Here is a 15,160-nt window from a genome sequence, read left to right as displayed (position 1 = left end):
GTAAAAGATTTTAGCTTGTTTTGATCTAAATAGATAAATACAAAACCATTTAAAATGCTCTATGTAGACAGGTGAGACTCTAAACTAAATTACATTCCCTAATTAACTTTGTTCAAGTCGTGCGATAAGTAATTAAATCATGAGCGATAAGGGCAATCCTCCTTCTTTTCCTCCCAGTACATAGATTTCAGAAAACCTGTTCAGTCCCTTTACAGCGTCGTATTTGATTAAAACCTCACGTACAGCCGAGCCTCTTTCCTTCCTCTGGAGATTTTTGCTTCCTCAACGTTTCTCTCTGTTCTTTGTGTCCTCTCCCCTCATCAGGCAATAAGAACGTTGTGGTGAGAGAGAACCTCGACCGCATGAAGAACGGCTGCATCGTCTGCAACATGGGACATTCCAACACTGAGATCGATGTGGTCAGTTGCCAGTTTGCACGAGGTCTAAATTGTAGTCATCTCATCAGATTTAGGCGTGTTAAAACACTGCCACTAGTTATCATTTTGGAAGACTGAACTACTCGATCGAGACTGTAAAAGATTTCTGCTCCCCTGTTAAATGTCCTCACGTCTGTAAAGCTTGACCTGGGGCAGTGATTGCTCATTGTTGTCATGGTAGCAGTCGACGTAGACTTGAGTAAGTGTGGCGTCAGTAAAAGGTGTAACTATCTTTGACCCATGTACACAATGAAATCAACCTGTGCAGCTGCATGTTTAAGATATTTGCTTCAGTACAAAAGGCTGTACCAGCAGAACACTTCAGAAAGACGCTTAATCATCTTCATATACAGAGATGAGCGGTTTAGGCTAATGTTAACAACAAATAGTGGATGGATGTCACATGTGCAGCTTTCTTTTTTACTTCCTTAATGTTCCAATGATGCTTTAAGCCTGTTTCAAGTGTGTAGCAGCAAAACGAGATTAATTTGTTGCCTTAACCTTAAGTTATTATAAGTTTCCCTGTTGTTTACGGAATCTTTTCAGGTCATTCATTTAGAGTTTACAGTACACTTGTGGAAATTGTGAAGATAAAAATCAAGAGGCTAGCCAGTCTGTGCGATAAGTCTGCTGGAATGGAAAGATAAGTTTAATGAGAGATGGCTGGACGTGGCGTTAACAAGAAACTTTTATTTCCTTTTTTCATTTTGACTTATTGTTCATTTCAACCAGTTAACACAAAAATCATATTTTCATATTTATTATGGGTGTGCTTTAAACATTCCAATCTACACCTCATATAAAATGATAATAAAGGTCTCAAAATGTCTTGTGAAACTTTTGTACTTGCAGACACCGGATGCACACTTTACCACTACTGTTAGTACCTTTATCAGTCTGTAACAGGCTAATAAAGCTTTCTGGTCATTAAAGATTGTACAGAAGTGTTTAGAAATTGGAACAAAGGGCAACGTGAGGATGTTTCAAAATCAGTAATAACAATGGGTGATGGACAAAGGAAATGGTTCATATGAAAGGAAGCTCTGAGTCACTCCAGTCCTGGAAATGAAGCGTGCTCAGTCAACATATGACTCGTGATGAGATGTCATAGAGCAAACAGCCAAATACAAATAACCGATGATGTCGTTTCTTCCTTATAGGCAAGTCTGCGGACTCCTGAACTCACCTGGGAGAGAGTGCGCTCTCAGGTGGACCACGTAATCTGGCCTGATGGAAAGAGGATAGTCCTGCTGGCAGAGGTAAACACACCCAGCCACGCGTCTTCCTTCTAATCCTGGTGTCTAATTGGCATCAGTTCAGTCCGGGGTACAACAACAGGCAACTAGACATTTTTGGTGTGATGATGTTGATAATATGTCCATATTTAAATAAATGGTTGCCATAAAGTGATTCATGGTGCTGCGATACAAAAACAGAATGTAAAATCCTAGAAGAAAACTTTTACTTTATTTAGAGAGCTGGATATTCCACTTTTCATTCTTTCATTCTCTTAAGCACCTCTTTGTGTAACTGGAAGTCAGGAGTACTTTTGTAAGACAGAGAACCCCTAGCTAGTGCTGTTCTGCATTACTTTGTATGTAGACTGTAACTGGCAGGCAAACAGCCACTCAAACAGAGCAGTACATAATGCATTAATGTTAGCAGGCAAAATAATCGAATAACGTGTCCAAATTTATGCCTAAAACACCAAGTTGTCTGTGTTCAGACAGCAGAACCTTGTGAATGCTTTCTTCTGCGTTGATACCACAAATATCCCCGTATGGTTTGTCATCAGAGTCACAAACTGTATTGGGTTTATGGCCATTTAAAGAGCACTTTGTAAAATGGGCCCACTGCCATGACAATGTTTAAGAAAATAATTTTAAAGGATTAAATACAGTAGACGTTTACACAGACGATGTTTAACCACATCCGTTAAATTATCTTCAAGTTCGACTGCTTTCAGGGCGTATTCTTGCTTTTAGGCGAGTTTATTCATCCTATTTTCTCCTCTGATTTAATCACTTTGGAAACCTCTTTGGCAGAGTTATCCTCTCATATTTAATAATTGGTTGATTAATCATCATTTAAAATATTCTTTTGTAATGTAGTGCAAGTTGTTATGGAATAAACACATAAACAGGACACTTACCCTGCAAACTTTTTTGCAACTTTACTTGCAGTAATATGCACACACTCACCTCCTGATCATGAATATTTTAGGATAAGATGAGGTGTGTGTGCGTATGTGACAGAATGAGAGCAGTCCAACAGGGCCAGACAGGCAAACTGCCAGCCTGTCAATGCCTGCCTCTCTGAGGCTGTTTGATCTGCAGAAGTTTTAACCACATCAGTAGATTTGCGCCTCCATCCTCACCTCACCTGCCTCCAGATCACTCTGTTCTGATCCTTAAAATAGAGCAGTGCTCCAAAAATGCCATTCAGTTTAAATATACAAAACAACATCTGATCCTTTAGTATAGCTAACATTTGGATGTTTAAAGTTTATTTAAATTGTGGCTCTGTCCAAAAAAAGGAAGTTATTTTTTTGTTCCCTTTTTGTGTCCCAGTGTAATAATGCACACTCAGGCATTTATGTCATATTTATGAGCATTATTAAGCTGTAAGATGGTTCACAGACAGCTGCTTTATCATGTGAAAATGCACACAGCACTAGCGAGCAGCGTGTGTGTGAACTTCAGTGTGTACAGCAAATTAAACCCCTGTGTGGAGTTTCTGTTCTGCTTTCATCATCCAGCAACAACAGTTGAACGGCAGTCTGTTCCCCTCTCTTCGTGTAGCTTTTCAGTTTCAGAGGGATGGCCACTCGGTGCATAGTTAGCAACATCTGTCTTCATCAGTAAGCTAATGCACAGCAGTTTCATTCATTAACAGGACTGACTGCAGCGTTACACAGCTGATACACAGTCGATTTGTTGAGGGACACCGAGATCTGAGTTTATTGATTCCTTTTCATGATGCCGCCCAAAAGGTACATTTTTACACAAAGGCGCGAGCCTGTATGTGTATTTTTGACTTGTACTCTAACCTTGTGTTGTTGTTTTTGTTTTGTTTTTTCCCTCCTGTCCAGGGTCGTCTGCTGAACCTCAGCTGTTCCACTGTGCCCACTTTCGTTCTCTCAATCACTGCCACCACTCAGGTAAAGCTGTGGATCAATTTGTCTCATTTATATTGTCGCATATGTTTGGCTTGTTACACTTTGCATTGCTGCATTTGTGTGTGTGGATCTGTCCAGGCACTGGCACTGATAGAGCTCTACAATGCCCCTGAAGGACGGTACAAACAGGATGTTTACCTGCTGCCCAAGAAGATGGGTAAGAGTACCATCATTTCTGGATGTGTTAAAGTAGTGGATGTTTGTATTAAACATTTCAAATAACGACTTCGGCATTCAAGTAATTTCAGTCAGGCTCTTAGGTTTTAGGCAAAAGCTCCACCAACTTGTTGTTCAAACCTTCTGTCTTCAAGGGGATGATGAAGATGAACTGCAGGGCTGTGCCTAACCCCAGTGTGAGATAAATACGAATTATTTTGGACTTTATCATAGTAGTTTTTTATGATTTAGAGTCCACTTTGATATCAGAACACATAAAAACCTCTTGTGTAACAAATACCATCTACGTGGATGTACAGGATGTGATTACAGCATGTTAGAAGCCCTGCAGACAGACTACATTTATCTCTGCAGACAGACTCATTTGTTCAGTCCAGAGTCGTCTCCCCGGATAGCAAATCACTCACAGCAGAGTGAATCCTGTGTATCTGTAGACACGTGTGCATGTCTGCCGCTTGTCACATCTCTGAGCCGTCTCTCAGAGGCTGAGAGCAGAGCGCACATATCGTAAAGAGAAAAACAAGGAGAAGAATGTAGGTCGGTCTGTAAGCAACTGCCACTGTTATCACAACACACACTGACACAGAGGTGGGAGAGGGCCGGGTTCGGATAAGGAAGAGAAGAATGCGGTCAGAGAAAGGGAAAAAGGAAGACAGTTATCACTGCAGAAGAAAACAGCTGGGAAATCCTGCTACTTCCTGTTCTCATTTAAATGATTAATCAAACATGGACGCCTGGTGAATGTAAGCACGTTCTCTCGCTCTTGCCCTTCAGATGAGTATGTGGCCAGCCTGCATCTCCCAACATTTGATGCGCATCTTACAGAGCTGAGCGACGAGCAGGCCAAGTACCTGGGCTTAAACAAGAACGGGCCCTTTAAGCCAAATTACTATAGGTAAGCAAACACCTCAGCGCACTTGCACTGTTTTGAGTGGCTGACATATAATCCCGTAATTCAAATAATGATCCCGTGTGTATGTACTTGTTATTAAATTGACATAGTGTACCACACCCTCTTATTAAAGCTAAATCCTTTCAAAGACCCTGTTGAATACTGGTGGGTTTAGCTTTCTAATCAGCCTTTTCACCAAGCGACTTTAGGTCTGAATGTTAATGAGCTACAGCAGCCACCAGGTATCGCACCACTATAGCCATGCTTTGTTTTGAGCAAGAGGTTGGTTATCTTGGGAGATTAATACATGCAGGTGTTTTGTCTACCAGCTCCATATAGACTCAGAACCTAAACTTCTGTGTCGCGCTTACTGTTCAGGTCATGGTCCATTTCAACGTAAACACAAATTTGCAAGTAAAGAGCAGCGTCGCTGGACTGATGCTGTGCAGTAGTGATGTGTGATACGGTATCCGCCCAATGCGACGAAAATGCAGAGCCAGTATTCCTGATACAAAGTAAAGATACTGGTATTTTTGACTTATAATGGGATCTTATGTTGAGGATAGCTGTGTGACATTAATAAGAGATGAATCATCATCATGACTGAAACATTTTGTTCACTGGTCTGAAGGCATTTCTTCCTCCTCATTGTTTCTTTTGCTGCTCATTCCAGGAAGAAGCTGTTTCTGTTTTGTGATCTTTCATGTATTCAAATAAGTTGGTGGTGTTGCCAAAGTAGAGAATTTCCCTTCAACACGCATCACTGCTTGCAGTGTTTTCATTTACCGCCTACTAAATACAGCAGAGTAGGGAGGAGGGGGCGGAGCCAAGTGTGTTTGTATGGAGTGCATTGGGCTTATAGGAGACAAACAAAAGCATCACTCCTATCCTGGTAGTATTAGCCACTGCTAATACCAGCATTGCTGTGGACGCTATCACAATTTCAGTCGATCCCCCCAAACCCTAACAAGTAGGGCATGGCTAAACTGAAAGAGGAAAATTTAAAGTTGATCTGGATCCGTAATTGAATCCAGGATTATCTAGAAGGAATCTTTACCGTTGAAGGATAAAGTGGCATTTTGCATTTCCTCCCAAGATCAAACCGGAGAGCTTTTGTTTGTTAGGCAAATGTGCAAATTTCAACACTCACATCCCGTCACATCTTCACAAATGTATATCAAATTAAAAGAAGACAAAAAATATGGAGACGTCATTTTAAAGTTTTGAGGATAATAATCCAGATCAAGGGGTTCGATAAATGTAGTTTTGGTGCATGGATGCAGTCTCAGGCTGCTGTGGATGGACATTTGTTAAACCATTAGGTGAGGCCATGGTTACAGCAATGCCTGTCTGTCAGCCTGAAGGAGCTGCTTCACTCGACTCTCCTCGTCTGTGCAGAACTGTAATGAAAAGCATCAGATTAACAACAAAGTTTGGTTTTTAGATATATTTGGGTATATATTATCATTTAAATTTGCATTTGGTTTATCCAAAATGATTTTGATTTCTTCCTTTGATACCTGTACATCAGTTTAACCTGCTTGTTTCCGCCACAGTCAGTTCAATTGCTCCGACAGCTGCTAACATGTATGTTCTTTGTTTTTAAGGTATTAGCCAAGTGTTGTGGGAAGAAGAACTCCGTGAATCATACAGACTGGTAGCGGAGGACAGGAGGGAGGACACAACAGCCAATACACCTGCTTTATATGTAAGGGAGAAGGGGGCGGAGCTCTGAACGAGCCTGCAGGGTGGGGGTGGGGAGGGGCGTGGCTTTCCCTGCTTATGGCAGTCGTTTTATTTATCCCCCGCCTGATAACAGTAATAATAACAATAATAACATTAACTACACCTCGGAGCTGCTCCTGCCATTCACCTCGAGCTAGCTCCCAAACCCCGTCTCCCGCTCACTCGTCATTTCATCATTTCCACCCGGTCCTCTTCAGACGCTCATTTGTATGTCGAGTCGTATGTAAACCTCCATCCTCCCTTCCACGTTGCCAGATCTTTTATCGTTTATCTGTTAAATATGAAATTACTGAAGCTAAAGATATATACTATATTAAAAAAAAATCTTGATTTAAAAAAAACAAAAAAACTGTGTGAATGAAGACCACCTTTGAAGATTTATCTTGTGTCGGACAATTTTTCCTGTCCCTTATTTTTGTCGTCTTTTCTTTTCTACTTGTGATTTTTTTTTTCTTCTCTTTTTTTGTGTATTATTGGGGTGGGACGGGTGGGGCTAGACTGAGGGTTTAGGCGGGGGTCTCAGGGTCCAATCATATCGTTTTATTTGATTGCGAATTGTCTGTTTTTAAGTTGTTTTTTTTAGTACGCTCTTATGTCACTACGGGTCACCCTGTAGTTTTTCTTTCTTCCTTTGTTTTTTAAAACGTGACTGGAGGGTGACCCCCGCCAGCCCCTCACCCAAACACCTGTCACTCAAACCCACAGTGAAACCATCTCATTCGCTGCTCTTCTTTCTCACCCGCTCTAGCGACGCCAGTGTTGAAGTAATGAAAAGTATTTTTATTTGGTCCTTCACTTAAACAAGAATACTGTAGTAAAAGCATGGCAGGCTTTTGGATCATCACGAGGGTATACTGTGTATTTAGATGTTTATAAAGAAAAGATTTTTCTATCTTTCGTTTATTTCCTCTCCTCTAATATCATTGCAGTATAATGTTCTAATGATGCGTGTAATAAATATACTCGAACTCTCGTTTTAAATACTGTGAGAAAATATTTACAGAAATACCAAACAGCAGCCACCCTGGTACGTAAAGGAGCAGCTCACCTCAAAAATCAAATGTAGTTAGTTAGTTTGTTTGTTTTCTTTCAAATGTAGGTTGTAGCTTTGTTTGGATCTGCCTTCTCTTGAACGTCATGGAACTAAAAAGCATTACCTTCTCTTCTAGTTCTTGGAGCATTAAAAAAAATCGATCTGAAACTAGGTAGCAGTATCACTTTCGCAAAATTATGCTCCGGCTATTCAAGATAAAGGAACAAAACTCCACCCAAATATTGTGAGCAGCTTCATGTAGGAACTGTTTCCTTCCTGCTGAATTACAACAACCCTCTCACTCATAACGCTTATTTTTGTGACAGGGTGTGAACACTAATGGGTGTCCCCCGTCCCCTGAGCTGTTTGTTTGGCTGATGTAGACAGAAGAAAGAAAATAGTTCCTACATGAAACCTCCAATAACAAGATGAGATTTTTACCCACACCCTGCTGGGCAGGCGGCGTAGACACCCAGGTTTGTGAATGTGATAACTCGAGAATGAAACGATGTATGATTTTTAACTTGATACCATAGTTGCATCTACTAGAAGGCCAACAGTATTTTTGAGTTACCGCTTTAAGCAAAACCCCACTTACGTCCATTATATTTAAGAGAAGGCAGACGCCTCTACAGCATACATCTCTATCTGTGCAGTGTACATTGTGGATAAAATAACACTAAATGCCAGGAAAATCTATTTAATAAATGACTGTGAGGTGAGCTGTCCCATTAAGCAGATTTCTTCTGTCAGGTCCTCAGTAAAACACATGGTGCTGTTAAGAATTACTGTATTTGCCATAATCAGATGACACAACTCTTTGGTACTCACAGATGAGTTGAGCTTACAAATGAAAGACGGCACGCACACGACATCTCTGACGTGCACTAGCCTTTCAGGTCCATTTCCGCCTTTTCTCCCACCCGGAAGGCGCTTTCTTTCTTTGTCTGTCTTTCTTATGGCTGTAATGAGCTGCACAGTCGCCATCCACTGCAGCTCGTCCCCAGCTGAGCTGACATTTGAAATTAGAAAAGCCCTGACAGTGATTTCACCTGAAGTGTACCCCGCTGCCACACCGGCTCTGCACCTGAACCGATCACAATCTCTTCTGGCGTGCTGCGAGACGCCGCCAGCTCTGCTTTCACACACTAGGATCAAACGCACACAGAGTGGCTCATTACCCAAGTCTGAAAGTTTACTGTATCGTACTAGATATGAAAGGTAACAGTAAAAGTTTTATTTTTTGAAAAGGTGGGAGTGGCACAAAAAAACTTTGTTTACCAGTTGAATAAGTATGCTTTTGCAGGTCAGTTTAATCAAGTAGTTCAGGATTTATTTTGAAGGGTTCCTGAGAGGGCTTGTACTACCTATTTGACAAGGTTTCACGCATCTGTTGAAATTTTGGTCAAATAAATAAATAAAACTGTTCCTTTTTTGTTTTAGGCAAAAATAAGAACAATATGGGAACCCTTTAGTCAAACTCCTATACTGAGTCCCTTTCATCCGTCTCTTCATGTTGTTGACTGCTTGTCTGTAGTACTTAAACCTTTTGTCTTAAGTCTTTTTTCTTCCTTTTGTGCGCGCGTGTGTGAACGAGCGTGATGACGACGACGACGGTGCACATCTAAATGTCTCTCTGTATTTGTAAGCATCCTTTCTGTTTTGTAGGCCATAGTTGCTTTGTTACTAGCTGCCTCAGGATCCTAGCCTGTGTGTTAGGGGTGGAGAAACAGTTTTGTTTTTCCGTCAGCGCTCTGCTGACCGGGTAGGCGGGGGAAGACACCAGCATCATAGATGTATATACATACTATATGCAGATATGACAACCTTTAAAAGTATAGGAAGGTAAAAGAAGAATTGACACCTGTATTTATTGTTGTAAATCCTCATACTGTTCAAACTGACAAAAATTCAACATGTTTTAAGTTGTCTAATAAAGAAAAAATAAACCCTATGTTTAAATATTGCAAGTGATAATGTTAGATGATGAGCAATAATGACAAAATTCTGTAATCTGAATGAATAAAAAAATGGGGAAAAAAAGTTATTCCTTTGTGTGCTGCTTTATTTCTGCTACATTTAATACACAGTCACCCAGTGTGTTCACATACAGAGGGTTTTTTTTATGTCGCAGCCTGTGTTGTGTCATCGTGGATTGGTTTCTAGTTGTATTTATGTGCCGTGGAAGAAGAAGACGCATGCAGCTGCTGAGGTCTGTCACAGCCACAGTGAGCTCATCTGAGCCAGCAGCAGTCAGACGGGGACATCTCTGACATCAGCTGAGCCGAGCTGGCTCTGAGCCTCTATTTATTCTAGAAACATTAGTCAAGTTTATGTGAGCAGATTACTTTAAATAGAATCGTATTGTATGTGTGTTACACTATAATCCAGTTACATTCTATTTCAGCTTGTTTCTTTTGAAGCATTTAAAATGAGGTTTGGTTTGGGTGCTACAACAGTAATGTGTAAGCTTAGTTTCTTATATGAAGTGTCACTGTGACAAATCTGCAGTGTTTAAGGTGGAGGGAGAGGGTGGCCTGAAGTGGGCACAGCAGTGGAGCCAGACGGGTTTTATCAAGGTCACCAGACTGCCACCATTAATTTCACAGGGGTGGCTCTGAAACTCACTGCTTCTTACTACACTGCATTCATGACAGTGTAATACACAATGAGGACTCATTATTAACATTTATTTAACCAACTATTTCCCAACCAGAGAATAGACATCAGTAGTTGCCAACTGGTCTCTAGGTTTGTTCACTGGAGCCTTATTCACGTAACCCTACAGCAAACAACTTAATGTTACATCTGTCATGTGAATAGATCCACCACTGTTGTCTGCTGCCATCTTTTACATACAGTCTGTAGTCAGGCCTTTTGAAGCTGCCTTGACCCACCTTTAAGAGAAATTAACCCTGATGATACCATTGGAATAGTTTTTAGACCAAACCTGAGCTGTGGCCTGGAATTTATAACAGAAAATAGGAAACCTCGTCCTTGCAAAAACTGTCTGTAGGTACTTTGCAGTTTGTCTGCTACCATGAAACTAAACAGTTAATGTTTTTGATAAATCCAATTTGCCTTCCTAAAAAAAAATCGTCCATCAACTGAAATCACATAAAATTCTGAAAGTGAGTACTTGAGTTACATTTAGACTAGAGTTCTAGAGTTCCTCACATCACTGTGTTTTTGTAGCTCCTGTGTTGTGTCTGCTGATCTTGGCCTGCGATGGATTTAACCACCAGTAAATTACTATTTAACCTTGAACTCTCTCACCTCCCCCACTGCCCTAGGCCATGTGGCACAAGCCTGCTCTGAACTGTTCACTCCAATCATGTCATCTTAAGTGGTTTTTCCACAGTCAGGGGGCTGTGTGTGTTTCAGTCTGCAGGACAATCCCCTCACAGCCACACATCAATAATTCACAGGGGAAAGTGACAGGAGGTGAAATGACAAATGAAGATGCACACACGTGAAGTGATCTGCGACAGTGACATCACGGCTGACGGCAGACTGTGTGGCAGCTCAGCAAAGGGGATGCAGCAGTTATTTTTATAAGATGTAGGTGCTTCTAATACTTTGAGCCATTCAACCTCCACTTTAGTACACTGACATCGTTTTGGTTCCATGTGTCAGCTGATGCGACTCTATTTAACTCCGCCCTCTCGGTTCGAGCAGGGACAGCGAATCAAACATATCGGGAGGGGGGGGGGGAGTCGCAACAGCAGCAGAAGGAGGAGGAGGAGATCCTCAACTTGGCTCTCCGGAGTCGGTCCCCCCCTCCTGACGCGGTGCAGTCTTGAGCTGTCCACCGGATCGGTATGCACTATCCGCGGAGGAGGAAGTGAGCCGAGCCGACCGTGAAAGATGCAGACGGAGGACATGGAGGTACCTATCATTAATAACCTTAACGATAACGGCGACAGACAGAGGCCGAAAGGGAAAGATGTGTTCAAGGATCAGCAGAAGGAGTCAGAGGTAAATTCAAGTACAGCACAGCGGGCTCCCACAGCTCCTGGTACAGGAGCGCACTGGACGGCTGTGTGTGCGTACGTGTGTGTATGTGTGTGTTGTTGCTGGGAAGCTTTCAGATCAGCTGAATGTCCTTTCCATGCAGCGAGTCGTCTTTGCTCCAGAGCATGCATGCGGGCAGACGGCGAGGTGTTATTTTGGCAGCGGCTCCTATAAATAACCCAGCGGTAATCCTACAGCGGTGCTCAGCGTGGGGGACTGCAGGTGGTGAAATGTGACTGCTGCTCCCAGGACCACCGAACGTAACTGCATATCATATTTATGTCCTCGTGGTGTCCTTATGGCATCTGGAGTGCATCCTCCATTTAATCAATCAGAGAATCGGATCGGTTTTTGGCAGTCCGCCTGCTCCTCAGATGAGCATTTATTGGTTTTATTTGGTATCTTTGTGAAAGGAGGGATTTGGTTTAGTACGCTTTCTTGGAAACTGAAATAAAAGTGGCTGCCAGACAATAAAACATGTGCAAATTTAAAATCTTTGAGGTTTGAACTACAGTATGAGTGATATACTGGTGGCACAATAATAAGCCGATGCTGGCCTGTTATAAATTTAGAATTGTTTGGGGCGCGTCAGAGACCTAATTTGGATGCTACAGTCCCACTAAATGTACAGTTGTTTCCAGTCCCATACATATCACCAGCAGGTGCCCTCCTCTGCCTTCTAGCTAGCTCTGGAGGCTGTTATCGTCTATTGTAAACTGATAAAAACAGAGAGGCACAAATGATGAAAATATGTAGTCAGCGTAAACGTTGTGAGTTAGAAAGTTTAAATTTGTAATGCGTTTTATATAAATGAGATTGTATTTTAACTCAAAGTGAATCAAGAAATTATCTCCCTAGACTATTAGACCATAATTGCCTTCTGAATTATTGCTACACGTCAGGGTGGATCAATGCTTTCATGTCATTTGCACCAAATATCGATCCTGTTGCAAATCGAGACTCATCCAACCAGGCAATGTTTGTTTTTTTCCAATCTTCTGCCTGATTTTAGTGAGCTTGTGCAAATTGTACCCTCAGTTTCCTCTTCTTAACCGGAAGGAGTGGGACCCATTGTGCTCTTCTGCTGCTTCAGCAGCAAAGATGCTCTCCTGCACATATTGGTTGTAACAAGTGATCATTTGAGCTACCGTTGCCTTCCTTTCAGCTTGAAGCAGTCTTGCCATCGGAGAAATCCCAGTAGATTATCACCTTTCTTCCCCCATTCTGATGCTCAGTTTGAATTTCCGCAGGCCGACTTGACTGCATCTACATGCCTAAATGTATTGACTTGTTGCCACATAACTGGATGATTAGTTATTTGCATAAACAAGCTGTTGAACAGGTATACTTAATGAAGTAGCTAGCAAGTGTATGTAAATAGAATATTGAGTAATATGTTGATATTAGAGCCTTTTTACTGTCTAAGAATTTGTACCTGCAAATCCAGTGAGTTTGTGTTTGAACTGCTGGGTGTACATTGGAATCAGCCAATAAATTTTTTATTTTTTATTTTTTTTACATCATTGCAGTATCCTTTTTTTGATAAAAAAGACTGAGGCGGTCCCATAGGTCCGGTGTATAAGCATATTTTCTGTGGTTTAAAGAGTGTTTAGAGCCACCGTAGACGCTTATGGGAGTCACCTTCTGTAATATGGACCTGTAAGCTGTAATCTCCTCCGCTATTTCTAAACTTGACTGGCGAGGCTTGTTGTTAAGGCTCCCTCAGTGCTCGGCAGCTATAATTCATCCTCCTCATGAAAAAATTACTAGATGATGGGCTTCATTGGTGGGGTTACTCGGTCCAGATACATAAGAGATGTTACTCAGAGTGCGTTGAAGCCGAAACCATTCAGAGTGCTTTGAAAGAGGACGCTGAATGTTTTTGGGGGGAACTAGAGCATATTCATCATACGGTCAATGGATAGGGGGTTGGGGGTGAATGAATGAGGTTCCCTGGCCTCTACAGTTGAACCAGGAATCTCAAACCTTACTCAGTCGTGTACGTGACTGTTTGTCTTTCTTGCTGGCTGGAGTGGTCATCGGTTGTCCATGTTGGCATATGTTGGTAGGAGAGGGGGCGTTCAGCCTTGACACTGCGCCCGGTGTTTGCACGCTGATGCGGTGTAGAGCGTGCAAACACAGGAGCCGTGCCAGTTCAGTTTGGAGCCGGGGCAATTTTGGTTATCAGCTGGTGGCAAAGAGAAGAGGAATGGTAAACGAGAGTGAATGGGGGAAAAATGAAGGAGTGGAAGAGAGAGACTGGGTAATTGTAAGGAGAAATGGAAGAGTAGCAGCAGACGAAGAAGAGAGAGGAGAGGCATGAGAATTAAAGAGAAACATAAAGAGACGTGTCATTTCAGTTTGGGCAGAGGAGTTAACTTCAGTTTCAGGGATGCCAATGGAGGACTGAGGGACTAAGAGACTCAGTAATATAATCTATTTAAGTAATTTATCAAGGCTAATTAAGCCTAAGTGAAAGTGTTAAAGGCCTTGAAAACAAGTCGCCTCAATCACTTTTACTTTCAGGAGTGGGCTCTTGCATGGTCACACAATTTTCAGTGTAAGCTAAACAGTTTGGGTTGTTCTTGAATTTTTGTATAGTCTTCTGCATAAAACTAATCGACTAAGAAAACTAGTAATCCTTGGAATTTTATGCATTGTTTAATTATTAATGATGAATAATGTTAATAAAGGATGGTTTTGTGATAGCTGTAATATTATAGTAGCTACTAATCAGATGAAGTTCACTTGATAAAAGTTGCCTGACAAAATTGTTTGTTCTGAAACATGTGTTTGTAATGCATGAAGTTAAAGAGAAGACCAAAAATAAGAACAAGTCCAAAGTAGGAATGTCACACTATCAGAAATGTTGTTATTGGTACTGGTACCAGCATTACTTACCTTAAAGCTATAAGTTAGATTTAGAGCCTAATAGACATGGGAGTTTTAAGACGAATACCATGCCGATAATTGACGAAAATTCGATATTTCGGCCAATGTTTTTTTTCTGCTTTCAGACACAAAAAACATAAACATACTTCTCTAATATTTGTTATGTGCATTTATTTATAAGTCTTTGGATTCTTTAATTATCTTGGACCTTAAAAAACAATGATTTCATTGTCAAAGATTACTCCTTTACCTTCCAAACATATGTTTGAAATAGGGAAGTTGCCCCCTGGTGGAAAAAATGTGCAACAGCAACACTCAAAACATGGTTTAAAGGCATTTCTCCCATCTATTCTTTACTTTTGGCCGAGCTCTAGTTAGGGTCTTGTGATGACACTAATTTCTGTCCTCTGCTCTCCTGGGCTTTCTGTTGTGTATGTTTTATCATGTGGGCTTGTCTGTGTGTAAAGCCCTTTCTCACATACACTAACCAGAGTGTGGTAATGTGAAGACATTAATACTCAAGGTGTAGATGACTCTGTAAATTACCGTGAGTGCCGTAATTCCTCCCCGGCAAGTGTTAATCCGTCTAAAATGACGATATGGCTCGTTTTCATAACTGTCCCTGGAAAATAAAACCCTTACCACTGTCACCAACATCCCCCTAGCTTTGGTTCACCCGCCCCCTTCAAAAACAGACAGCCAAGGATAAACACTGCAGAGCCTCCCTTCTGCTGCTTTAAGGGTCACGATAAGCATTTTCCTTCAATCATTCTGACTCCCAAGTGGTTTTC

At 41.5% G+C, this 15,160-nt stretch overlaps 2 protein-coding genes across 5 annotated transcripts in view; both read left to right on the top strand.

Annotated features, from left to right (window-relative positions):
- The window catches only part of ahcyl2b (adenosylhomocysteinase like 2b), a 51,711-nt gene extending 44,568 nt beyond the window's left edge, over nt 1-7,143 (top strand). The window contains exons 12-17 of one of the 2 annotated variants that reach the window (XM_085387282.1): nt 325-419; nt 1,598-1,696; nt 3,529-3,597; nt 3,694-3,772; nt 4,567-4,687; nt 6,292-7,143. In XM_085387282.1, coding sequence (XP_085243408.1) covers nt 325-419; nt 1,598-1,696; nt 3,529-3,597; nt 3,694-3,772; nt 4,567-4,687; nt 6,292-6,298 — 470 coding nt within the window. In that variant the 3' untranslated portion in view covers nt 6,299-7,143. Of the gene's footprint in view, nt 1-324; nt 420-1,597; nt 1,697-3,528; nt 3,598-3,693; nt 3,773-4,566; nt 4,692-6,291 lie in introns of those variants that run through there. The other variant, XM_085387283.1, reaches the window with a different exon arrangement.
- Nucleotides 7,144-11,180: 4,037 nt separating this feature from the next.
- The window catches only part of strip2 (striatin interacting protein 2), a 32,358-nt gene continuing 28,378 nt past the window's right edge, over nt 11,181-15,160 (top strand). For 2 of the 3 annotated variants that reach the window (XM_085386241.1, XM_085386240.1), the window contains exon 1: nt 11,181-11,441. In XM_085386241.1, coding sequence (XP_085242367.1) covers nt 11,331-11,441 — 111 coding nt within the window. In that variant the 5' untranslated portion in view covers nt 11,181-11,330. The remainder of the gene's footprint in view (nt 11,442-15,160) is intronic. The other variant, XM_085386243.1, reaches the window with a different exon arrangement.

Source organism: Rhamphochromis longiceps, linkage group LG17, assembly GCF_057381845.1.
Source record: "Rhamphochromis longiceps isolate RC_006_pf linkage group LG17, R_longiceps_female_GT1.1, whole genome shotgun sequence".
Taxonomy (NCBI): domain Eukaryota; kingdom Metazoa; phylum Chordata; class Actinopteri; order Cichliformes; family Cichlidae; genus Rhamphochromis; species Rhamphochromis longiceps.
The sequence above is the reverse complement of the archived record's forward strand: the minus strand, read 5'-3'. Positions and strand labels throughout refer to the sequence as shown.